Source organism: Chionomys nivalis, chromosome 19 (genome assembly GCF_950005125.1).
Source record: "Chionomys nivalis chromosome 19, mChiNiv1.1, whole genome shotgun sequence".
In the NCBI taxonomy this organism is placed as follows: domain Eukaryota; kingdom Metazoa; phylum Chordata; class Mammalia; order Rodentia; family Cricetidae; genus Chionomys; species Chionomys nivalis.
Window position 1 is genome coordinate 4,434,840 of NC_080104.1, and position 27,706 is coordinate 4,462,545.

The 27,706-nt window shown below is 37.7% G+C and overlaps 1 protein-coding gene across 1 annotated transcript in view; it reads right to left on the minus strand.

Annotated features, from left to right (window-relative positions):
* Kcnh8 (potassium voltage-gated channel subfamily H member 8) overlaps positions 1-27,706 on the minus strand; it is a 461,323-nt gene that overhangs the window by 157,310 nt on the left and 276,307 nt on the right. The window contains exon 5 of the mRNA XM_057751424.1: positions 23,807-24,047. Within this exon, the coding sequence (XP_057607407.1) occupies positions 23,807-24,047 (241 nt within the window). The remainder of the gene's footprint in view (positions 1-23,806; positions 24,048-27,706) is intronic.

The following is a 27,706-nucleotide window of genomic DNA, read 5'->3' on the forward strand; positions in this document are numbered from 1 at the left end:
CTCTCTGTGTATCTGTAAGATTGGGCAGACACACAGGCCAAGTATGTGTTTTGATTCTCAGATGAAGAATGGATTCTTCATTAGCATATGTCTATCTCACACAAAATAAAAAGTCTTTATATTGCTACACTCGGTTTCAGACCCTTATTCGTAGTGAGATGACCTGAAACCAACCTTGTAGTATGAACACTAACTCCTGCAAAGAAGCCTTGCAAAGACTGATTGACTGTTAGAACTGCAGTGATATGAAGAGGTTCAAATGATGCGAGTTCATAGTGTATCTTGAGCTAGGTTTAGTCCTTTTTCTTGGGCTAGGTTTAGTCCCCTATGTACACAGAGCTAGCATCCTGTGACTAATAGAAAAAAAAATCCTTGTAATCCACTAACAGAACAGACAATTAGCTTCCACTGACCCAGTACTAAGAACATCATCAGATAGCATGTATCGCCTAGAGGGAAGCGCCCCCCAGTCTGCTGCAACTGACTCTCTGATGCTTTCACCAAGGTAGATTTAAATTGGTTTATGATTTTTTAAATTTTGTTAATGAAAAACTTCATGAAAAAAACTTGTTCTGCATGGGAACAAGGCACCTGCAGTAATCTAGTTCCACATTTCCCAGGCCATGATCACCCAAATTTGGCTCTAGAATAAATGTTTATTCCCTTAGAGGTAAGGATTTTATCTTGGTGTCTCCCTCAGACATATGCAACAATACACATAATATCAAAATAAAAAACTATAAATAAAAGCTCTTGTATGCATATATATGTATATATTTGGGAATGTATATTACACACACCTAAGTGTAGTTGATTATGTACATGTGTGCATTTGTATGTACATGTGGATCATCCCATGGTGTAGACAAGTGGATATTTTTATCATTGTATGATATGGTCAGGTAGATCATTATATGATATGGATTGTTGGTCATTTAATATCATGAAAGTGTAGATCATCATATGACATGGATGTACCTTACAGTGAAGCAACATAGTCTCAAGTCATACATATGGAATACTGTCTCCCATTTGTTTCCCTGCAAATGATATCTTTTGATTTAGTTCTTTGAAAAAGATTCATTTCTTGGCTCCTTCAACTGCTAATTTCCATGTTTCTTGCCTATTTGTCATTGCCTGGTACATCTTTTTTAAAATTTATAATTCAGTTTTTCAGTGTAGTTTAGAATCTCCATTGCATTATTACTTAAAGAAAAGAAAACATCCCAGACCCAAAAAGACAAATATCACATGTACTCACTCATAAGTGGTTTTTAAACATAAAGCAAAGAAAACCAGCCTACAATTCACAATCCCAGAGAACCTAGACAACAAAGATGATCCAAAAAGAGACATACATAGATCTAATCTACATGGGAAGTAGAAAAAGTCAAGATCTCCTGAGTAAATTGAAAGCATGGGGACCTTGGGAGAGGGTTGGTTGAAGGGGAGAGGAAAAGCAGGGAGGGGAGCAGAGAAAAATGTAGAACTCAATGAAATATTTGAAAAAAAAGAAAGAAAAGAAAACATCAACCCCCCGCCTTTCCCATGCACCTCTTCAGCTATGCACTCAGGTTCATCACCTTGTCTATTTACATCCCTACTCTGTATCTATATGTTTATATATGTTTTCACACTTAATTTCTTTAAGTCATTAACTTTAGGTATTGCTACTGGTCAACTAAAAAGTAAATGACAGTTTCTTCTGGATTAACCAATGAAAGCAAAACATTTTGAAGTTTCTGCAGAGGAATACTAAGGGAATACTAATTTCTATGAAAATAAAAATAGATGATGCTGTCAGTTCAATGCTGGTGTAGGAGGTCCTTCTGCATTTGTGTTAATTTCATTGGTTGAAACTGCCTTGGCCTTTTGATAGGGCAGCCCTTAGATGGGTGGAGTAGACAGAACAGAATTTGGGGGGAAGAAGGAAGTGTGGCAAACGCCATGGCTCTCCTCTCCAAGACGGATGCTGGTTAGACTCATGCCAGTAAGCCACAGTCAAGTGGCGATACCCATTAATGGAAATGAGTTAATCCAGATGTGAGAGTTGGCCAATAACAGGCTAGAGATATGGGCCAGGCAGTAATCTAATCAATACAGATTTCCATTTGGTTATTTCTGATACAAGCTAGCTGGGTGGGACAGAACAAAGGGCCCTGCACTCATAATACTACAGAGTGGCGCCTAACATAGTAACTAACTCCATGTAAAACCTGAGAGGGTTTGAAAAGGAATTCTAGACACACACACACACACACACACACACACAGAGTTTAACACAGCTTTTTGCTGTTTGCTAGGGTGTGCTGCATAGAGATTTCCTAACTCAGCAGCCATACAAAAAAAACCAGCTGCACAGTTTTAAAATGCAGCTTCCTGGGACCTACCTGGGCCCTGTCATTGGTGCAAACTCCAGCTGCTATGGTGCATTTGTGGGCCTGGATGCTTGTGTGTCTGCTTGGGATTGGGAGGAAAGTAGCTGAGATCATGCCCGTGGCTCAGCTCTTCCTGCTTGGGCAGATGGTAGAATCAGACTTGGGCAGGCGGGAAAGCATGTGGATTCCTACCACCATACAGACAGATGTTTCCAGGCTGCACACTGCTCTGCATGGTAAATTTGGCTGCAACTCAGATAAAAAGGATTTATGTGTGGCACGCTCATTCTCTGGGTTGGACAACTGAGCTCAGCTCCTGCCTGGCAGCCCCAGAATTAGCAGAAATGGAACATCCACCATTTTGAAATTGGAGAGAGGTGGAGCCAACATCCAAAGCAGCTGCAACCAAGCTGCTTAACATTTTAAAAGCTCTTCAAGACAGTAGAGAATTAAAGACAATGCAATAGGGCAGATTCAGATATAAAAGACCTCTAAATGGGTCATAGTGTTAGACATACATAGGCTTGGGAGAGAGAAGAAAAAGAGTATTAAAAGGTCATAATATAAAATTAATGCTTTAAAAAAAAGGGTAAAGTCTTTAAAGAGACAGAGTACAGATAGTTATAGATTTAAAAAAAAGTAAAGAAAAATAAGCCACATAAAGATGGAGGGTCTGGATTATGTTTATTGAGTTTTCTTTGAATTTTTTGACTGTAAAGGACATAAGTACAGAGGCACATCTCATTGTGTGGGCTGCTAAAATAAACTAGGACATATATTATAAAGGTATCTTGACTTCAAAATTTGGGTCTAAGGATATGATGCTTTGGAAAAGAGGTTCTTCTTTTGTTTTCACAGAAGATAAGACCCTGTGGATTGCTTCAATCCCAATATGGTATGATAGACCATGCCCTCCTGAAAGGTTACCATAAACACTCTTGAAAAATTACTTCATTCAACTGCCACCTGAAATGAACCTAGCAAACAGGATACACCATAAAAGACCTGATTAACAGCACCCCCATACAGCAGGGAGCAGTTTGGAGGGAAAAAACTGCACCCATATTTCCAAATATTGCTTATAAATGTTCATTTAAATTTAAAGGGGGATATGATATAGATATAAATAATTTACATTGGTATAAATTTTACTTTATTGATACAAGTTTAAAGTCAATTTTGTTATATGAATATGTATTTCTGATCTTGATTAAGGTATTGTGATTGAATAGTTCATTTAAAAATGTAATGTATAATCAGGAAATATAGGTTGTTAATGGATAATTATCGATAATAGTCAAGCTTGTAATCATGTTAGTTAGATTTTCTAGATATATAGAGATATATAGGAATTCTTCATATCTTTCAAAGACTACAGAATATGGCATTTTAAATGTTTTAACATCTTAGGGTTTTCATGACAATGAGACACATCTGCTCCTGGCAGCACCAGCTACTTCAAGAGGAAGATGGGCATCGAAGAGGCTCCTTATGGAGTTTGCTAGCCATTTGGGCAAGAAACTGCTCTTGCCTGGACTGTTGCATAAACTGGACACAAATAACCTGCAGAGAGAGGACTGCTGAACTTGCCTAAAAGTGAGATAATCTTTCGGGGTTCTTGATTCATGAAAGAGTCTACGAGATATTATGCAGGATACAAAAGAAAGTGACTGAACTGTCTTTGAAATTTCCTGCTTCATGGAAAAGTCTGCTGGATACTGTGGGCCTGAAGGCCGAAGACAGATGCCCCAACAGTAAAAAAGAACTTTGGGTGACTGTCCAAGCAGTGAGATATCTCTGTCATTTCTAGATTTTTGAAGTTGCTTATTTCTTATTTACTTAGGTAATATTATAATCTTCTGGAGTCTCTGATGGAGTTGAAAAATAGATAGATGGTTATAGTTTTCCATTGTTATGATATAAGATAAAATAGATCTAAATATTGTAATTGTAATTCTTGCTTGATAGCTGTTTTGTTATATGTAATTTTATTATGTTAAAATGAAAGCCTTTCTTTTTGTTTAAACAGAAAAGGGGGAAATGGTGTAGGAGGTCCTCCTGCATATGTGTTGATTTCATTGGTTGAATAAAGAAGCTGCCTTGGCGTTTTGATAGGGCAGCCCTTAGGTGGGTGGAGTAGACAGAACAGAATTCTGGGAGGAAGAAGGCAGGAAGAGAGCCGCCTGCCATGAAGTTGCCAGGTCAGACATGTTGAATCGTTCCCTGTAAGCTATGGCCTCATGGTGACATACAGATTATTAGAAATGGGTTGAATCAAGATGGGAGAGTTAGCTAATAAGAAGCTAGAGTTAATGGGCCAAGCAGCAGTTTAATTAATACAGATCTCCATGTGATTATTTTGAGCATAAGCTAGCGGGTGGCAGGAATGACAGGCAGCCTGGCAGCCCAGGTGTAAACCAGTTGGGTTGTGGGATGCAGCCCACTGCTCCATCTACAACACAATGCCGTCAACTTAAAACTGTGAATATATTATTTGTATGTTGTTATTTGAAACCATAATCTCTTATTTAAGTCATATAAGATCATATGATAAAATGTTATGTTTCTGTGAGATCAAACATGCATTTATAATAAAACATATCTGGGTTTTATCTCCAGTTCTATATCATTTGGAAACCTCATTATCTTTCCTAAATAAAGACTTTCATTTAAGCAAAGCAGAATTAGCAATGTTTATTCTTCATCTTTTTACCAGTATTTACTGTATCTATCTGACTTTCTGTTCATCTCTCTACTAGCCAAGCTGGAGTCTTAGAACACAGTATGATGTTCATACATTCAAAGAAATTGGAGTTCAACAGAGGATACAGGTGAATGAACCAGGAAGTACAAAGTCATTTGACGAATGGTTTAGAAATACTGCAATGGGATAATGCACACAGATACACAAAATGAACTAGAGAAAGGTGGGTGACAACAAATGACCATGTAAAGATGAGCAAGGTGGCAAAGGGCATGCATTTATTTAAAGGCCAAGAATAATAGGTAGCAAGTTTAAATAACCATGATATCACCAGCTACAACCTCTATTAAAACAAAGACAGGAAAGCTCTGGCTATAGCATGGTAAGCAGATACCAAGACTATACGCAAAGAAGGGATTGAGGAATAGTAGAAAACCATCCAGAACTAATGGCCACCAGCTCATATGTGTGAACTTGGGGACAGAATCAGGTTCACAATATTGTTTGGAGAACTATCAGCATGTAGACATGAGCAAGTATAACTACTAGGCGTGTGAGTAACCTGGTGGAGAGAACAGAGAAAAAGCCAAGGATAAAACCTGAGGGGAGAGGTGTCATAGAAGACACAAGAAAAGGGATAAGAATTCACTGCAGAGAGTCACCAGTAGGAGAATGGAATTTGTGAGAATACAGTATGGAATGAAAACCAGGGAAGAGACCTTTGTATAAAATCCAACAAGATCATTTGTCAAAGGTGTTATGGGTAATTAAAAACTCTTCTCTGTTCTAATATCAACCACTAAATGAAATAATCAATGCTCAATGGAAGTCAATACATAAGATTTTTCTTCATTATGTTTCTACCTTATTGGCCTTCATACTTACTTTCTTTATGAAGTGGTTTAAATATTCCAAACTTTAGGTCTAGCTTTTCCATATATAAACTAAAATGAATATTGCTATTCACCTTACCTTCACTTATAGGAGACAAAACAAGAAAGACATCAATCTTTTTGAAGGACCTCTGCATGGTTAAAGTGAGCATAATTTAAATAGGTTTTAAGGTATACCATATCATATAGTGTTGAAACCAGATCCAACATCTTCTTTTTCTCTTGCTGTGCACATAATTTATTTATGTCAATATTAACTTTAACATGCTAATAATAAAAAATGTGTTCCACAAAGCAGTTTTACTTACAACCAAAGTCCATTCTCAGAAATATCCACTTTTAAACACTCAGTACCAATTTACTGAAATTATCAAATGTAAGCTACCAGGAATCTGGTACATTTTTACTCAGCCCTGGTTCTAAGTAAGATGGTTTCACTTGTAGCAGCTCTCTCAAAGCTTTTTATTCCAGAGATGCACTGCTTTTGTCATTTAAGGAGGACCAGGGAGTGTTTGGATGAGTAATGACACATCCAGCTTTTTCCTTGTTGCCACCTTGAAAAACTCCTCTAATCGTAAGACCTCCACATTTATCAGCTTCTTTCTCTAATCATGTCAAAGTCAATGGCAAACATAAAGGAGCATTATGTCTAATTCAAGATGTACTACAAATGTCTTCAGAACCTGGAACAAGCAGTCATTTGGCTTTTACTTTCTGCTAAGCATTTCCATGCTTAAGACAAATCTCTTCTATCTCTGTAGCAGCTTTAACTATTTATTGCTCTTGGTTTTTTTAGCCTACCTTTTGTGATTGTTGGTTTTAATTGTATACTTACTATAGACTAGAACTACCTGGGAAGAAAGTCTCAATGAGAAATTGTCAGATCAAGCTGGGCCATGAAAAGTTTTACACGGCATTGCCTTGACTATCTTAACTGATATGGGAAGGACAACATATAAGTGTGCTGCACCACTGTCTGTTTTGGGATGCTAGACTGTGTATAGAAAAAGCTGGCTGTGTACTGAGCCTGTGCATTTTCATTCATCTCTGCTCTTGACTTTATATATGATATGACTAGCTGTGTGAAGTTCTTTTCTTGAATACCGAAAGCACAGGACCAAGCTTTATGGGCCTCATGTGATTAAATTAAACCATCTATCAATGAGTAAATGATTCCTGTTAATTAATTTAAAAATATGTTCAATTTTGTGATAGTCATTTTGTCCTGATTAGTTAGGATGACATCTTTTTATTGATCATCTGGATATACAGAAGTCTCCCTTCTGGGCATATCATCATAGAAGGATTGTGTCTTGATATTTACAACTTAGAGCTGCTGGACTCCCTCATGCTGTCTACTATGTAATTTGAGAGATTTCTCAAAGCACCTGTCATTTAATTTATGACACCTGATTTAAGAATCTGTGGCTCAACAGTCTACAGATACACCATCTAAAGGAAACAATACATACCTACTTTGAGTAATAAGGTGGTTGCTCACCTCAATGTGTCTATTTCAGGTTTTACATCTGAACAATGTGATGGGTAGGCAAATATCTATTTAGTGACCTAATATATTTTAAATAGTAAATATTAGTTTTTAAAACTAGATAAATAGCTATTTATATTTGTAGATGGACAAAGAGAATAATGATATCTACAGATACAAAGAATGGGAGATGGAAATAATTTTATCCATGCCTGAGGAAAATCTAGCCTGGATTTATGGTGATGAGGACGAAAGAAGGCAGAGTTTTAGAGATGATGCCTCAATAACAAGATAGATACACCTAGGAGCTGTCTTTCTTGGTTTCCTAGGAGTTGAAAACACAGAGTATATGCAGTCAGGGAAATAAATGGCATATCTGGAGAACTTCAAGTGGTCTAGCTGGCTGAGGCATAGGAAAGTGGAACCAAATGATAGAAGGAGGTAGAAGAACAGAAATGTGGAGTTCAGACCATGGGGGTAAGGGATTCCTATATGTACTCACCTGAATAGCATCTCGATAACCCCTGTTTTCTCTCATGTAAACAAAAACTTTCCTGTATTCAAAATACCTTTACTCTAAAATGTTGCTACTATTTATAGGCTTATTTAAACCCTGGACTGTCCAATCTTCACCTCTCCTCCTGCTCCTCCACACCCTAGTTCTCCAGTCTCATCCCAGATTTGTAGCAGAACACCTGCTGTGATCTCCTTTTTTTTTTTTCTCTCTGACTCCACCTTTAATGGATCCCAAAGATCTTTTCCTCCAACTGTCCTTTCTCTACCTCATCCCATTATCCTGGCCTCCTACACCAGCAGGTATTCCCTGGGAATATACCATATCAGCAGGCCTGGAAATCAGATCCACAGAAATGGCCTACAAGGCAACACATAGACATCACATTCTCGGAAAATTCAGAGGAAAACAGAAACCCAACAAAGACAATCCCAGAAATAAGCTTCTGTGACTATAATGATGTGGAATTCCCCTCTGTATGCTGTGAATATCATTGATTAATAACGGAACTGCTTTGGGCCTATAGCAGAGCTATAATGGAACAGAGTTAGGTGGTGAAATCTAAATGGAATGCTGGGAGGAAAAAAAGGCAGAGTAGGAGAGAAGCCACATAGCTCCACCGGAGACAGACACCAGAAGTTTAGTCAGTAAGTCACAGCTATGTGGTGATACACAGATTAATAGAAATGAATTAAATTAATATGTAAGAGTTAGCCAATAAGCAGCTATAACTAATGAGTCATGCAGTGGTTTAATTAATACAGTTTCTGTGTGATTATTTCAGGCTAAGTGGCTGGGAAGGAAACAAGTACCGTATTTCCCCTAGCAACGGCGCTACTTCAGCTTTTAAGAAGCACTTAGCATTTTAAGAAGTGCTCCTGGACATTAAAGAATTACAGATACACAATAAGACAAATTCAGACATAAAAGACCTCTAAACAAGACAGCAGTGTTTAAAAAAATATATGTAGGCTTGGGAGAGAGAAGAAGAAGAAGAAAGAGACAGTAAATGTAATATTATAGAGTACAGACAGTAAAAGATTAAAGGAATAAATGGAATTCTGGGAGAAATGAGACAGAGTCAGAGAGAAGCAATGTTGCCCCACTGGAGACAGATGCTGGAACTTTAGTCAGTAAGCCACAGCTTCGTGGTGATACATAGGTTAATAGATATGGGTTAAATTAATATGTAAGAGTTAACCAATAAGAAGCTAGAGCTAATGGGTCAAGCAGTGACTCAGTTAGCAGCCAGGAAGGAAACAAGTGGCCCCCTCTAACATTACAATCATCCCAATCCCAGATGCCTAGACACCAGCATAGAAAAGTTATCAATAGCAGCCAGGAAAATATGTCTTTACCAAGAATCAGCAATCCTACAACAGCAGGCCCTGCATATTCATCCATAACTGAAGCACAAAAAAATGACCTTAAAACTGTCTGTGTGGAGACTATAGAGTTCCCTAAACAGGAAATTAATAAATAAAGTAATCCAGGAAGACACAAACAAACAGTGGAAGAAAACAAATAAAACTATTCAAGACCTGAAAATGGAACAAAAAATCAGCAAAGAAAACACAAACTGAAGAATTCTGGAAATGAAAAATTTAGGAATTCAAACAGGAACTACAGAGGTAAACTTCACTAACAGAGTACAAGATAGAGAAGAAAGACTCTCAGTCGTTGAAGATATGATAGAAGAAATAGATAACTAGTCAAAGAATTGTTAAATATAAAACCTCTTGACAGAAAACATCAAAGTAATCTGTGACACTAAAATTTCTAAAAATAATAGAAATAGAGGACAGAGAGGATATCCTTATCAAAGGCTCAGAAAATACTTTCAACAAAGAAAATTTCCCTAACCTAAGAAGGAGATGACAATAAAGGAATGAGAAATATATAGAATATCAAATAGTTTACACCAGAAAAGAAAGTCCCTTGGCACATAATAATCAAAACACTAAATGTACAGAGTTAAGAAAGAATGGTAAAAACTGCAAGGGAAAAAGACTAAATAATAAATAAAGGCATAACTATTAGAATTATACCAGCCTTCTCAATGAAGACTCTAAAAGCCAAAAGAACCTGGACAGATGTCTTGAAAACTCTAAGATATCACAACGTTAGATCAGACTCTTATACCCAACAGAACTTTCAATTGCCATAGATTGATTAAAATTAGATAATTCGTGATAAAAGAAAATTTAAGCAATACTTACCTAAAATTGTTATGTAAGCAATAGAAGGAAAACCTCAACCTAATGAGGCTAACTACAACCATAAAACAAACAAAATTAACAATTTTAGACCAGCAAAATAAAAAGAATGGAAACACATCTACTCACCTACCCATCACCAGCACTACTACCACCAATATAACAACCATCACCAATAAGAACAAAATAACAGAAATCAACAATCATTGGTCATTGGTCTCTCAAAAACAATGGTCTAAATTCCCCCGTAAAAACATTTAGACTAACAAAATATATGCAAATACAGGATCTATTCTTCTACTGCATTCAAGAAACACACTGGACAGATATTACCTCAAAGCAAAGATACTTCAAGCAAATTGACCTACAGGCAAGCTGGTGTAATCATTTTAATATCTGACAAAATAGACTTCAAAGTAACACTAATCAGGAAAGATAAGGGAAGACACAAAATATTCATCAAAGGAAAAATCCACTAAGAATATTTTAATTCTTAAACTCTATACCCCAAACAGGAAGACATCTAAATTTGTAAAAGAAACACTACCACAGCTTAAATCACACATTAACTTTCATACACCAAAATTGAGACTGTAATTTCTCATTCTCACCAATAGACAGATTATCCAGAAAGAACAAAACTTGAGAAATGTTGAAGTTAACAGACATTATAAACCACATGTATCTAGCAGACTTTTACAGAACACTCCACCTGAACTTCACTTATTCTCTGCAATTCGTAGAATGTTCTCTAAAACTGACCACATACTCAGATACAAAGCAACTCTCAAGGGAAAGAAGAAAATTGAAATAACATCATGAATCCTAGCAGATCAACCTGTATTAAAGTTAAAGATGAATACCAACAACAGAAAGCTTACAAACCCATGGAAGCTGAACTACTCTGTGCTGAATGAAAAAATGGATCAAGACAGAAATTAAGAAAGAAATTAAAGACTTTCAACAACTAAATATAAATGAATATGTACCATACCCAAAATGATGGGACACAAGGAAAGTAGTACTATTAGGCAAGTTCATAGCATTAAGTGCCAACATAACAAAACTGGGAATAGTTCATACCAGCAACTTAACACCACACCTAAAAGCTCTATAACAAAAAGAAGAAGTCACATCTAAAAGGAGCAGACAGCAAAAAAATAATCAGACATGAAGCTGAAATCAATAGGATAGAAACAAAGAGAACAATACAAAGAAACAGTGAAACAAAGAATTGGTTGCTTGAGAAAATCAATAAGATAGACAAATTCTTATGGAAACTAAATTTCTTCATAGGTACCACTTTACAAGCAACCTAGAGAAATAGAAGTAGCAACTAAAAGTCTCCTAATCAAAACTGAAACCAAAACAAAGCAAACAAACAAAAAACCAAAAATGGCAAGCACAGGGCCTAGACAGGTGTGTACCAGGTCCTCTGCGTACATGTTACAGATTTTTTTTTTCTTATTTTTAGGGGATTTCTGAATGTGTTTCTGATTCCTTTGCCTTCCCTTTGGGTTCTTTTCTCCCTGTTGGTTTGCCTTGTCAGATATTATAGTTTTTGTTCTTTATTATTATATTTTATTTGTGAAAAAATAAGACTATATTCTTTGGATTTGTACATCATAGATACACAATAGATCTTAACTTCCATTTTTCAAAATAAAATAAAACATCCTGGCATGACTGAGAGAGATGAGGTTACTTTAAAGGGCATTTGCTAACTTCATGCATTGAACTGAGAAGCATCAATCATCTGGAGAGTGCCATTTCTACTCTGAGCACAGCATGATTTCAGACATTCTTGAAAGAACAGGAAGAAGAGAGGACACAGCAGTGCAATAGACAAGTGGAACAAACCTCTCACTCCTCTGAGATGCCTCTAAATTAAGAAGTCACAGTTTCTTTTCAGTTTCTAAACTTAGTAACATCCCAGTCTTTATACCCCTGACTCTTTCAAAACAAACAGAAAACTGATTTATATTTTATGAGCATGTGTCCCTTCATATGCATAACTACAGGTATATCAGAGTGAGCATTGCTTAGTATGCAGGGAATCTCACACATGTTTAGACCCAGGTAATTTGTGTGGGGAGCCGCTAGTTTGTCCAGGCTGCCAAGAACCAAAATAATCAATCAAAAATTGTATTAATTAAAACACTGCTTGGCCCATTAGCTCTAACTTCTTATTGGCTGACTCTTACATCTTAATTTAACCCATCTCCATTAATCTGTGTATTGCCACGTGTCTGTGGCTTACTGGCAAGATTTTAACCAGCATCCATCTCAGGCAGAGGATCCATGGCTTCTCCCTCCTCCTTTTCTTCCCAGAATTCAGTTCTGTCTCCCTGTCTAAGTTCTGCCCTATCAACAAGTCAAGGCTGTTTCTTTATTCATTAACCAAGAAAAGCAACTCATAACAGAAGGACTTCCCAATCACATTGTGAGGTTTGCTTTATGTTTGCCAGACGAATACAACTCTGGAATAAATAACAATATACAAATATCTTGATACTATTTTTCTAAATGATTCTATTAATTGAAGTTATTTTAAAGTACCATAAAAATTCAGAAAGCAACAATACCACCTAGAATTTCTCAATATAGTTATCACCATAATGAATACTATCATGGAAAGATTGCATTTTGGCTAGAGCGTTATTAACCAATAAACATCACTTAGAATAGTGTGATGTAAAATAACTTTTGAAAATGTTTCATAAGTACTTGTGTATGTATATATAACTGGCATTCTTAATAATTTTGTTTAGTTCTTTCTGAAAAATTACTCTATATGGGAAATCTTCTACACATCCTGTTTCTCTTGCATAAACTCTTACCCCTACAATCATACAGCTATTTATTTCATTTTCTTGCTGCTTTATTTAAATATCAAATTCTCAATAACACTTTCCCTAGCCATTCCTCAAAATTGCACTCTATTCTTATCTATTTCTCTGCCTTATTTTTCTCTATCAACTCACTGCTATCTGGCTTGGTATAAGTCTTTTTTTTTCTTTTCTTTCTTTCGTCTTTTTTTTTTCTTGATTATATCCTATTAGGAAGTAAATTTTAGAAGATAAAGGGTCTTGTCCCTTTGCCCTGGTCTTCCAGCTTATATCTAAGACATTATTTGGAAAATAACTTGTAATTAATGCAGATTTATTTAGTTAGTATATAAATATATTTTCACAGCAATGTTTATTATAATTTACACTAGTGGCAAAAAGTCATCTTAGATTTGTAAAGCAGAAAATTGTTTGCTTAACATGGGCAAAGACCCCAAGTTAGATTCCCAGCACCAAAAATAAAAAAGTTTTGTTGAGGATATTGCTTCTAATTGATTAATTCTAATGATTTTGTTCACAACAAAGATTTTTGGGAATGAAGCCAAAAGTTCATGGGTCTAATAGGAACCATGGCAAAGAAAATAAGTTTTAATTGTAAACAAGAAGCACTTACGCTTTGTCCAAGAAAAATATCAATTGCTAAGTTTAGATCAGTTAAAAAAAAAAACACTGCCGCTGGGCAATGGTTTTGCACACCTTTAATCACAGCATTTAGGAAGCAGAGACACGTATCTCCGTGAGTTCGAGGCCAGCCTGGTCTACAGAGCTAGTTCCCATATAGCTAGCTGGGATATTATACCGAGAAACCCTGTCTTGAATAAACAAAGAAAACCAAGGCAAAATCAAACACTGCTATGTAGTTTCACACAGCTAGGAAGCTCAAGTAGGTCACAAACATTAAGAGCTCACTCATCATAGCACGTATCTGCTCTAGTGAGTTCTGAAGGCCAAGCAGATAATACTTGAACAGTGTGATTGAAAAATAAATATTCTGTGTTTGCAGAGGTGCTTCAATTGGTGTTTTTAAGGTAACTTATTTCGCAGCTTTACAAACCATGGAAATAGTGATTTTCTTTATGATGTTCAACTGTAAGCCCTGACTGTGAACACCACTCTGAGCTGGTGAAAGATGATTGATTGATTGATTGATTGATTGATCAATCAACAAAAAGTTCTGCCAGGAAGAGTCTCCTAAGCCCGCTGTCAGTTTAGGGTGTGCATATTGGAAAGGATGGTGGTGGAGGCTTTGTTATTACACTGTCTGAATATAAAATAAGTAGAACATATGAGGAAGGAGAATGATGGGACTAAAAGAGGAGATAGGGTGGGCATGAGGTCCTGAAACCATAAAATGCTAGACTATCCATGTTTCTAACTATCCTGTACTCTGATCCTTTCAATGGTAAATGATCCCCAGGCACTTGTATTCCTGAAGACTGTGAGACACTTTGCTGCTGCTTGTTAGAATCAAAATCCTTTTGTTGATTCAGAACGTATACCCATGTCATTCAAGGTAAAACCGAATTCGTTTGTTACCATGAAAATTTGACTTTATTGCAGTTTGCATGATCTTCCAGTGTCTAAGTCAGCATCATTAATTTTAGCTCTTTAACTAAGGGGAAAAGCAACACATCTTTGTACACATCTTTGTATGTTTCAGGAAAAGGATGATATGCAACGGAATGACTCTAGAACACCTTTCAGGTCCTTTTGAGATTTGAAAAAAAAAAAACAAATAAAAACAATACATGGTGTTCCTGGTAGAAATGCAGTCCCACTTTAGGATTCAGATTGCAATAAAGGCCACAGCTCTGATAGGACTTGGATAATAAACAGTTCCACTTGAAGTGGGAACTACATAGTTACAAAGACTTGCGATAAAGAGCACAGTGTTGGGGGCCATGGAAACAAACATGCATTTGTATGTACTATTAAATCTTGCAGGCTAGATTGAACTAGGTTGAACCAAGTCTTGCCATGAGGCTCTGATGCATGGAGAAGGACCACAACTTCTTCTCTAAACCAGAAATGCACTTGATAGAGCCAGTAATTGCCAGGGGCTAGGCTTTTGGGGGAAGCTGCAGCTTCAGATCCTGAGAACCTAACTCTTTCCTCACTAATTGACTATGGTAATCAGTCCCCAGTCTCCTGTGTGCTCAGTCTCTGATGCCCTGGAGATAGCTTGTGTTCCCCTAATGTACACTGCTTGATTAGCTTCTGGCTGATTTCATCCCATTCCTCTAGCTTTCTACTGACTGTCCCATTCCCCCCACCCCCCAGCACAGATAGCATACAAAATGCTGCACTTCTTAGAAGACTAGGACATAGCTGTATAAAACCTCTTCGCTCTGGCTTTTCTTCTTTATCGTCTCATCATCTGGCTCTCCCCTATCACTGTTCTGTCATTGAACCAGCTGGTCCAGTCCTACTAGGAATAAACTCAGATTTAGTAAATGATGAAGTTGTTGAATAGACAAGTCCTAAAGATTGTGCTTCAGGTTTTAAATTATGATGTCCTCTAGACTGCATTACAGGAAGCCTTACTCACTTTGAGACCGCATTAGACTGGGCAGGAGAAAAAGAGCTAAGGTGAAATCCAGTCATTCTTCCTTTCTTGTTCCTAGGTGTGCTGATGGAAAACAAAATGAGGGGCGTTCTGGACTGAACCCCTCTGGTCCTCTGATGTTATATTAGGGTCATTCAATGCACACATGCTCTGTGGCACAGCGCAGCTAAAGGAAGCTTAGTATTCGAGGGATCCTGTTCTTTTTTCACAAAGGACGCTGAGTAGACTGTGTATTAGCAGATGAGACCCAGGAAAGCTGCGGGGTGAGAAATGCCCTATTGTTCCTCAGGCTCAGAACTATCTGTCTTATTCAATGTGTACAAATGCACTCCACTCTCTGTTGAAATGCTGTTATTAAAATGAACAGAAGATGTGGAATTAAGAGCATCGATGGGGTCAGACTGTGCCACCCCAAGAGGCATCACTCTTGTGTTCTGCTTTTGAGCTGAGGGCACAAAACACAAAGCAGGGAAAGTGCTTTGCTGTCCCTTTTCTACCTATTAGTAAGTCCTAAAGTTCCTCATTAGAAGGCACCCTTCACTCTCTGTGTCTTGAGAACATTTTCACTGTTGAAGACAGAGTCGATGGTGAAACGTAGCTGTGCCAGTGTACAGATGAAAATTCTTCTTATGGTCTGTGTCCGTGGTGTTTTTCCTAGTCAGGATCATCAAATTACTATCCTCAGCTCAAGGCCTCTCTTCTGTTGTTGTCTCGTCACTACTTACTTTTCTTTGTTTTAAAAATATGTGCAGCTGGGGAGCTGGTTTGATCACTGCGCAGGCACAGGGACCTGAGTTGCCACCCCCAGCACCTGCATTTGAAGTTGTGGTATGGTGGCCTGTCTGTTAATTCTAGTGCTGAGGGACAGGCAGGTCCCCCTAGAGCTTGCTGGCCAGTCCAGTCTAAATTCTCAGAAGATGAGAGAATAGCACTGAAGAAGACACTAATGGTGATCTCTGGCCTGAATTCTCACACACTCTACTGAATACTCCTGCACACACATATGAAAGTACATATACAAAGCGAATAGATGAATGAATCAACTCCAGCTAACAGCTTCCCTGGCTCTTCCTTTTATTTTTTGAGACCCCCCTGTATATAAAAAGGATCTAGAACAAAACTTCCCTGCACCTTCCCTGCTAATCTATCTTATGGTAATAGATGTTTCTGCCAAAGGATGCTTTTCTCTGCTGCATTACTGACAATTGAACAGGGAGTGAGCCTTCCCAATAGAACAGCCACAGAGATCCACATGACTGCCTGTTTTCCAAATGAAGTTTTGCAGGTCGTAGTCTGGCTTGAACATAATGAACCAATTGTACATAAACTGTTTTGCTGTACCAACAGATATGCTTGTGTTTAATTACAGCCAGAAAGTTATAGTAAAAACCAGGTGATATAAAAAGCAGACTCTAACACAGCAAAATGTAAGTCTCTATAAGTGAACAGAAATAGTAGCTAATGAAAATGCAACTAACAAACATAAGAATAAATTGAATAATCGGATATAATAAAAGTAGAGATCTATGTTCGAAGAAATTCTGCAGTTATGATAAACCTGTTTATATTTTTTGAATAAAATCATTTGTGAATATGTAAATTGTAATTAAATCAACACCAATTGGCATAGTCCTGATGGTTGAATGTAAACTGTTCCCTGTGATTATGTGACATAATCCCACTGAGGCTCCGTGAATTAAGAGTTCCTTAAGTCAACACAGAAAGCTAATTTAACTCAGTGTGCTTCTCAAGCAGGTATGAAATATCTGGATTACAGCACTGATCATGGAGTCAGTGGGCAAAGATGTTCATGTTCTGTCTTTGACAGGATGGTCTCACAATGCATGACTGCCTTTATCACAATATACCACCCTCCCTGATGAACTGAACCTCCACTGGATTTTGTCACTTCCTCTCTTAGATCTGACGTTCATCTTGGCCTGCTGTCCCTACTTGAACTACACACTTCTTCGTCTATGTTATCATGTACACTGTGTCTACTCTTATGGTCACTTAGCCATACAGTTCTTATTGTCCAGCTTTCAACAGATGTCCTTAAATCCGGGTGACTCATTACAAAAATATGAAATTGTTGACTCTTTCTGATTTTGGGTGCTAGTATGCTTCAGAGATTAAAAATTTAAATATATAAGAAATACCATAAATGACTTATTTTGTCCTCTGCTTCTTAATGATTAAGGTGCTGCAGTGTTTCTTTAAGAGGACATTACATAATGTCTATTACGAAAAGCTGGTGTTTGGTGAGAAGACAGTGCCTCAGATCAGATAGTATTTTTATTTTTGTGAAGGACTTAACTGTAAAAACTCATTTTGTTGTATATTTAGTCTCTGTCACACACAGTTAGTTAAATTCGATGTGAAAGTGGCAATGTGGGATAGGGAATGGACATGACTACCTTAACAGTGACGTGGTTTTGTTTGCTCATCCTCATGCTGGATTTCGTTTCTCACTGGACTCCACTGAGCACCATAGTCTCTATTTGCTAATGGAAGTCTGGCTTGTTTTCACTGTGTTGCTTCTGTAAATAGTAAGTCCCAACAAACCTTACAACTTTCCCCATTTGCTCTGAAAGCAATTCTCTACCTAGACAAAGAGTACTATTCCTTCTCTGTGTGGTTTTACTCATTATTTTTCTTTGAATTTATCATATTTGATATTTTCTTTTTCTTCCTTTTTTCAGAATCAGTGATCTGATAATAACATTCTGATTTTATTTATTTGAAAATTACTTATTTTTAAAATATATATAATCATTGCATACATTTCTCACAACACTGCAGTTTCAAGTTTTCTGCACTTACTATGAACATTCTAAAATGTGAAATATTGCTTTTATCTACCTATCATTCTTTCTTCTGTTCACCATGGTTTAAAAACTTTATCTTCTGCCCACTTAACAAACCATAAAACACAAAAGGGTTAATGAAGCTTGCTGTCATTTTTATCAGCATGCCTATTGTAACTTTTTTTCTCTTTGTTCCACCTGAATAAATATCATTTTTCTCATCTGACTGTTTATCTAATCTATTGACTTATTTGTTCAAATTTCATCTTAAGCTTTCTTTTCTTATTTTAAAGTTGCTCCTTTCTTTTGGGTTACTTTTGCTTTGGGTAAAACAAAGAAACAACCCAACATATTTAAATTGTCCTTCTAATGAAAAACTGTGAGAGACACAACTATGCCTTGTTTTATGAAATGTTTTCATTGTATCCGCTCTTCTGCATGAACTGAAAACTAAAGAAGAGGGATGGAAGGAAAGGAAGGTGAAAAGGAGACAGAAAAGAAAGGAGGAGGGAAGGAAAAATAAAGAAGGGATGGGGAGAAGAAAAACAGAGAATGAGGAGCTGATGCTTTTCTAGTGGACCAGGTATTACCTTCTACTCCTACTGTGTGGAGAAATTGGCTTTCAGACTAATTAGTACCTATGTAAATCAATCAATTGTCTTCTTTTTCTAGGCTTTTTAACGATTTCTCTTTTAATCGTTTTTAATTCACACTATTTCTCTGTTGTGTTTAGAAGGAAGGACATTTTTATTTATTTTGTGTAGTATCTGGAATTATCTCTGCTTCTTACAGTTCACATACTTTTTCCATTCTCAAAATTCTTGGCTCCTAACAGTCCAGTTGCAGCAGCCCACTTGTCTGTCGTGTTGTTTTGGAGCCGTCTTAATAGTTCAGTGGTTGGAGACTAAGATGGCCACACAGTGTGCAGCTTGCACTCTTCTTTCCTACAGCTTTCAGATTTCTAAGGCATGCTCTTCCTTTGTTTTATTAATTTATTTTTAAAATCATCTTTTTCTATGTTACATATAAACCCCAGTTCTCTCTCCCTCTCCTCCTCCCACTTCCCCGCCTTTCCCTACCCAGCTCCCCATCCATTCCTCAGAGAGGGTGAGGCCTCCTTTGGTGAGTCAACCAAGTGTGGCTGATATAATTTGATATAATTGAGGCAAGACCAAGGCCCTCCTCCCTGTATCTAGGCTGTGCAAGGTATCCCTGAATAGGAAATGGGCTCCAAAAAGCCAGTTCATGCCCTGGCCCAACTGTCAGTGGCCCCACAAACTGCCCAAGACACACAACTGCCACTCACATTCAGTGAACCTAGTTTAGTCCTACGCAGGTTCCCCAGCTGTCAGTCCAGAGTCCGTGAATTCCCACTAGTTCAGGTCAACTGTTTCTGTTCTATAGATGTCCCCATCATGGTCTTGACTCCTTTGCTCACATTATCACTCCTCCCTCTCTATGACTGGACTCCAGGAGCTCGGCGCAGTGCTTAGCCATAGATCTCTGCATCTGCTTCCATCAGTTGCTGGATGAAGGTTCTATGCTGAAAATTAAGGTAGTCACCAATCTGATGACAGGCAAAGAGCAGTTAAGACACCCTCCCATAAATGGATACTGAGCTTTTGTTTCCCAGATGCTCAGATCCGAATAATTACATAGAAATGGTATTAATTACAAAACTGCTTGACCAATGGCCCAGGCATTTCTCAGCTAGCTATTACATCTTAAATTAATCCACTTCTATTAGTCTATATATTACCACGTGGCCTTGTATTACCTCATTTTCTACATGCCTTGTTTCCTTGGAGGTTAGCTGAGATCTGCCTGACTCCATCTTCTTTCTCCCTGCATTCAGTTTAGTTTTCCTGCCTAGCTATATTCTGCCCTGCCATAGACCAAAGCAGCTTCTTTATTAACCAATGGTAATAAAACATATTCACAGTATACAGAGGGAAATTCCACATCACCCTCTCCACTATTGCTTAGATTCTCTAAGATGTTCTTGAAGAGACCAAGTTGGGTGCTATAACCTTACAAAGCAGCCTACAATGCTATGCCTATTAGATTAGATTAACTGATTAACTGATCTCCTTGTACTCACACCAGTCACTCAGCAAAGGGGAATGAAACTAGAATTGACTGGAACAACTCACAGCTCACTCCCAAATCTGTTGACATTGCTGCATGTAGACCTTTGGGCTTTTGGGGGTTGATTTTTAGGATGGGAATGAAGTAGAAACCTGCTGAGCTAGTTTGTATGAAACAATCTGTAATGTTCAAAGTATGACCGTGTTACAAGTTTTGGAAATAAAATCACTGTATGAAAATTATCATTTTTAAAATGGCTACTGATTCAAATGTTACAAGAATTTAATAAACGACTTCTAGGAATTTATTAATTGAATGCAGTTTTACATCATAGTAAGGTAACAGGCCACAGAAATATGCAACATCAACATTAGGTCCCTAGTGCTACAGCAGGTTTAGCCAATGTGAGTCTCTCTTATGAAACACTCGACTTTGTTCCTTTGTTCATAATAATGAGGTAGAAACTGAGAAAGAGAAGGTTCAACTTCTTGTCTTCCTTCCACAAATACAGGAATTTAAAATGAGACTCTCTGCCATCTTGAGTTAATGTGGCTGACACGGTGAGACAGCTAGGAGTTTAAAGTCACCTTGACTAATTCTGTAGTCAGATGTTTTCCTTCTGGTAAGTCCAAGTGGGAATGGCATTTTTCAGTCATGCCAAAAGAGCATTGCTAACTGGTCTGTGGAGGATGAGCTCTGGGGTAAAGTGAACCCAGCAGGAGGCTTCTGAATCACATTTAAATAGGTTTTCTCAGCACAGGATTTCTTTGAGGATTTACAGGGCTAAAATGTATTATGAATCCCCCAAAGAAATTTATCATCTCCCATCTATAATTCTGACTAAGAAACTTTTCTACATGCAACATTTAATTATTCTCCATTTGAAAAGTACATGTACTGTCTAACACTTAGATCTAGTGCAAATAGCTAAACAATGAAACCTTTCTTTTTCAAATCTTTAGTGGCTCTGGGTGAATCTTCAGAGGTGAGGCTTAGAAGCCTCCAGGAGGATCCCCAGTAGCACAAAAACAAAAAGTAAAAAAGAAATGGAAAACCAGTTGTGTTTTAAATATGCATATTCGCCATACCACAGAAACTAATTGTGAAGATATAGTGCTATAGGAAGAATGTATTTTTATTCATAGTATCATTGCTATTATCTTTGGCTTTGAACATAAAGTTTCAATGTGTAGCCCCATCTGGCCTTCAACTCTGGGTCTTCCTGCCTCTGTCTTTCAAGTGCTAGAATTACAGATGTGTAGTGCCATCACCTAATCTTACTCCATTTTTGACCACCTTTTCAAAAAGATGCACATGATAAAAGTTAGGGTAAACAGGAGAAACTCTACTATAAATAAGTTGTTCATGTGCTAAAACTCATTTAAAATAACAGCAGAAAATTGTAAGCAACTCCTTATTGCCTGTGAAATTAAGTCAGTCAATGAGGGATTCCAGGCAGACTTTCATAGTGCTGGCAGAGTCATGTCTCTAGCTGTAAGGCAATCAGCATCAACACAACTGGCTAGTGCATGTGGTACTGGGTACTGTGAAAACTGATTTACTCCCTAAGCAATAGATATTATAGAAAGACTGATCACAGACAGACTGAGGGCAGCATCAGAGGCACACAAGTCTCCATAAGTCTCCCACAGGAAAGCACACCCCAAACAAATAAATTTTTCTCAGAGTGTGAGTTCTCATCCTCAGCCTGAGAGCACATAGTGCCATAATAGATTTCTGACCCCATGAGTTTTCAAACCTCTAATACCAGGAAAATATGGTGAAGAAAATTCAGGAAGCAGCTTTGTCCAGGTGACAGAACTGTAAGTAGCAGCATTAGAAAGCTGATGGCGTGTGTGTTTAACAAACCCTCTTGTGAGACTTTGTAAACTTAATCACTTGGAAGGAGACTAGGTCAGGCATGCAACGACAGTCTGAGTTTTTCAGAACTTTGACCTGGTTATTAAAACCATTTCTAGTGACAGCATCATTGTATTAGTCATGAATCCATAGAAGAAAACATTAAACTAAGAGGAGGTGAAACCAAGTGGATTGGGAAATAGGTACATCCAATGTTTGTGACTTCAATTTAAATTCATATTATAATGATGCAATATGCTGTTTTTATCATGATCAATCTGATCACTGTATACTTAAGTTTCTCTTAATGAATATATTTAACTGAAAAAAATTAAATTGATTTAAAAGTTTTACCTAGTACCCAACTTGACATCATTGCCATCTTGTGGTCTACTGTACTACATTAACCATTGGTGTGCTAACAGGCAGGGCTCATGGGTGAGTAATAGCAGTGGGGCAGGATTCATAGGGAGAGCAAGCACATATGCCTAGAGCAAACACAAACTAACACTCAGTTTATTCAGTCATAGAACCCCACTCCTCTAACATTAATTACACAACCACTCTGGCCCCAAGTGTCAACAGCTTCATTGAGTAAACTACAACCACTGAAAAACGTTTTTGATTTGCAGCACTTCTTGGTTTTTCTTTTAAGATCAATTTCTCATGCCTTGATTTAGCCACTTCTTAAATATATTTCCTTAACATTTTTCATGTTTCTTTATCATTCTGACTAGGTAAAGGCCTAGTATTTGTCTCCAATGGTGCCAATCAAACAGTATGGTTGTTAATCTAAACTAAAGAAAACCATAATCTGTTCTAGATGGATGAACAAGGGCTTCAGTCTTAACAAATGAAGACATAGAGGACAGGACAATAGGACAGGTCTACACAGTCAAGCCAATGTCAGTCTACTGAAACACTCATGGTTCTAGAGATAAATACTAGGAGCAAACATCCCTTGGCATCTCCTTAGCTAAATTTAGATCCTCTAAGCCCTCTGCTTTCTTTGCTTCTGTAAGCAGGTCGCTTGCTAAGTCCATCCAAAACACCCTGAAAGAACCACACCCCCAGGATATCCTGGACCATTGTCTGATTCTACTGGTGGGTTTTTGCTAAACTCATCTCTGACTTTGCATAGTAACTATCTGTAAGGATGTCAAAGTCTAAACAACAAACACCACATTTTTCTTTGACCCATTTTTTAAATAAAATAAATATAGAAACATGGAGTATTGGCTTAGATGTTTTGACACAGGAACAGCAGGAAAACGGGAAGAAGCAATTTTCAGAAATACAAGCATGTGAATAGCCAAAATTTGCATCACAGGCTGAGACCCACCCTGCCAAATGAACCTCAGTTCAAATTTTCCACAGAAAATTATGGAACATGCTTGCTTTTCACATGCAAATCTCCGAGATAAGAAGTTACTGGATCTTACCTATAATGAAAAGAATCTCCACGGCAATGTCACTGACCGTTGTGCTCCGAGTTGTGGACAGGTCCTCATTGCCAATGAAGCACACATTGTAAGGAACTGTCACGGCAACATAAAACGTCGCCAGCAGAATGAGCCAGTCCCAGCCAGCTTTGAAAGTGCTGAAATGCAACAGGATGAACTTGGATTTCTTTGCATCAGAAACCTTATACTCTGGAAATGCAGGTTTATCTACAAACACATTCTGTTGATAAAAACATAAAGAAGAAACAGAGAAGCACACGATTAAAAATAGAGATTGAACAGCCCCAAATGTACACTTCAGGAGCCAGGACCATCCACACACTCAACATCAAATACTTTACAAGTGACTTGTAAAATCAAACATGAGTCTATTGTCCTGTGGTACCCAACTGCACTGCACTACAGTACAGGCTTCATTGTGAGGCTCATCCCACAAGATTCCAAGTGAGATAAAAATCCTGTCACCTAGGGAAGATGCGAGCCATGCCACACCGTAATCTGTCTGTGATGCTGCTCTACAAGAACATCCTGAATCTTAGTCATTACAACACACCACAGATAATTATGCATAATATACAATATCAGTCTTAGTCATAAAATGTATTCCTTCCTTATGTGTTTATAATATGCTCATCCTACTACTGTTTCAGAGTGTGTTCCTACATATTTAAAAGTTTCAATGTCAGCGTTTAGTATACAAGTTACAAGCTCATACATCATCTGCTGAACTCATTGCTTATTGGCACATTGAGTAATTGGCTGGCAAATCTATTGGTCTTTACACATAGATTCAAATGCCCAAGGAAGTCAAAAGAGTTTGTTGGATCTACTAAAAATGGAATTACAGGCAATTGTAAGACACCCGACCCGAGTAATGGAGACCGAACTCAGCTCCTCTGCAGGGGCAGTATGTGTTGGGTCAGCCTACACTCTGAGGCATCTCCAGTCCAGCCCCGCACTGTGGAGACTTTTACTGACACCCTCTATGGGGTTTCTACAATACAAAGTTACCCTAATAACACACTTCTTAGAACGCGCCCTGCTTATTATTGAACTAAAACTAAACAGTGATCTTTTTTTTTTATGTGCACAGTACTCTGCAGATTGTGACTGCTAATTGAATAATCTAAATTTTGGTCATTAAAAAACAAAAAGGCAGTTCTCTCAAATGTCAGCTCAAAGCATCCAGTTGCAAGTGTCATCCTATACATCAGGTAACAAGAAAGGCAAGCTTGCATGCTCATTTGTATGAATACAGTCTGCACATGGGCAGATTTCAGATGACAGTCACGAACCAAGGAGCTCTGACCTGAGGTTCTGCTGATGGTAGGGATGATCAACATTCTCCTGCAGACATCCCTGTCACGGTGACACATGCTATTGTGGGTATTGGTAATGTTTCTAGTCCAAACCCAAACTTCATTACTTTGATTAATATGGATACATACAGAAACAGACCACCCAGTAAGAAGAGAAATAGCTACTTAGTGTCTATTATTCAAGTCATGGAGGAGGAAGGTAATGTTCACCACACAGCGGATCAACAGAGACTAGCTAGAGCTTTTGATGGCTGCTGAAGCACTTCGCTCTGAAAGCTGGCCAAACTGATGAACAATTCCCCTATTTCTTTGAGATAAAAAGAGACTCAACAATAACATGTGTGGAAATTCCACAAGCCTGTGGCCAGGTACTTACAGACTTTGCTTTGACCTTAATTAATGAGAAATATAAGAAAGTTAAAGAGAACTTAGACTTGAAATTTAACTTGAATGAATAGAAGAAAGTATTGGATATATAGTACTTATTGGCCACAGTGCTGTTTCCTTGTCTCAGTCACTGAGGGGAAGGCAGATAATATTGTGTGTTCAGGAAGCACCAGAGCAGAGGAGTCCAGGGACATTGATAGAGATAGGACTTGTATTTACTCGTTCCACTCCTTGTTAGAAGGTAGGGGTTCCCCCAAAATGTCTATTTCCTGCTAGTAAGTCTTCTTGGTCACACAAGTATGTCATGTTCATGATGCACCGTGGGCCACTGTTTCACTTCTAAATGTTTGGTTGGTGACACTGCATGTGTTCCATACTACTACCCAGTAGGTAAAGGTAGGCTCCAAAGCTGGACTGTGTCATAAAACAGAGACAATCAATTACTTTGTATGTTTATGGGCTGTGTGTGTGTGTGTATGTGTTTGTGTGAAAGCTTATTCAACAGCACAGAAATTGGTGTCCAAATATTCATCTCCCCAATGTTGATAAGATACTTATAAAGTTATAATAGCATATAATAAATTCTTTTTTAAAGGTTTATTTATTCTGTTTTATGTGTATGACTTTTTAAAATCTGCATGTGTGCCTATGCATTACATGTGTACTTGGTGCTTATAGAGGTTAGAAGGAGGTATCAAATTCCTTGGAAAGGGAGTTACTCACAGTTTTGATCCACTGTTTGGTTACTGGGACTCAAATCCTGGTCTTCTTTAAGACTAGGAAGTGCTCTTAATTGATGAGCCATCTTTTTAGCCCTTTGCATGACAGACTGAATTATAAATTTATCCCTAGACATTTATAATTTATTTATAATAGGAAACTATCAGGATTCACCAGAAGCATTTTAGACTTCTATCCAAACAACTACTATCTTTACCATTTGGCTGCAGTGCCTTGGATTGTACCTAGTGTGAGAGAAGAAGGCCTAGATGAAGACTGTGTATTCATGGGAAGATGTCTGTTTTATTCACACTGATTCCACTGAAGTCTGCAATGCTGACACGAAAACTGAGAAACATGTGAAAATCTTTCAGTTTCAAAGACTACCTCAACCATGTAAACTAAAGTTACTGTCAAATTATTGTTACAGCATGGTATTTAAAATTTTTACTTAGGATTCAATACATCTCAGGTTTGACTTAATTTTTGAAGGGTCAAGAATTCAATCCTGGACATATCATTACATAGTCACCTGAGTGGCAAGAGACTTACTACACCAGAGTCTTTAACAAAATCCTCTTGAATCAAGCAAATTCTTACAACCATAAAAATATGCATGTGAGCCTGGGCAGTGGTGGTACACACCTTCAATCCCAGCACTCGGGAGGCAGAGGTAGGCAGATCTCTCTAAGTTTGAGGCCAGCCTAGTCTATAAGAGTTAGTTCCAGTACAGGCTGCAAAGCTTCAGAGAAACCCTGTCTCAAAAATCCAGAAAACAAAACAAGACAAAACGAAATGTGAAAAAATTGTGCAATCCGTGGAAATGGAAGAGACGCCTCAGTGTTTATGGCTGTTAAACACATGGTGCTTGTCTAAGGACTATGATAAGGTTTTAAACAAAAAATAATAGATCTAATGCAGCTGCATTTCTTAATTTTAGGGCCATGCTTTAGAAATAACCTTGTTTTAGTTAGTTAATTTTTATCTTATGAATTATCCAAATGTACTACTTAACTCCAAAGACTAATTAAGATGTTTGTTTTCTAAAGTATTTTGCAAAATTTCTCTGAAATTCTCCTCTGAATGTACGAGGGGGCAGAAAAAAATGTTCTTAAGTCACTACCCTGGGCAGGGCCTGTCTTTGATGGGGCTACTAATGAACGAGGATCCTGGAGCCGGTGATACTTGGGCATGGCTAGCATTCTTCTCAAACTTCCGAGTGGCTCTCTCCTAAGACCTGTACCATATTTATTTCTGCTGCATAGACTAGCTTCATTCTCATCTCATTTCATAGAGCAAAGAATCAAAATCAAAATGAATTAAAGTCTTTTTCCAGTAGTTTCCAGGGAAACTAAGAACCTATGTTAAAGGTATTATCTTCCCATCTTCAAACCTGGACACAGGCCTAGTTCTTTTCCTGTGACTGCAGTACAGGACCACCTATGGGGAAAGC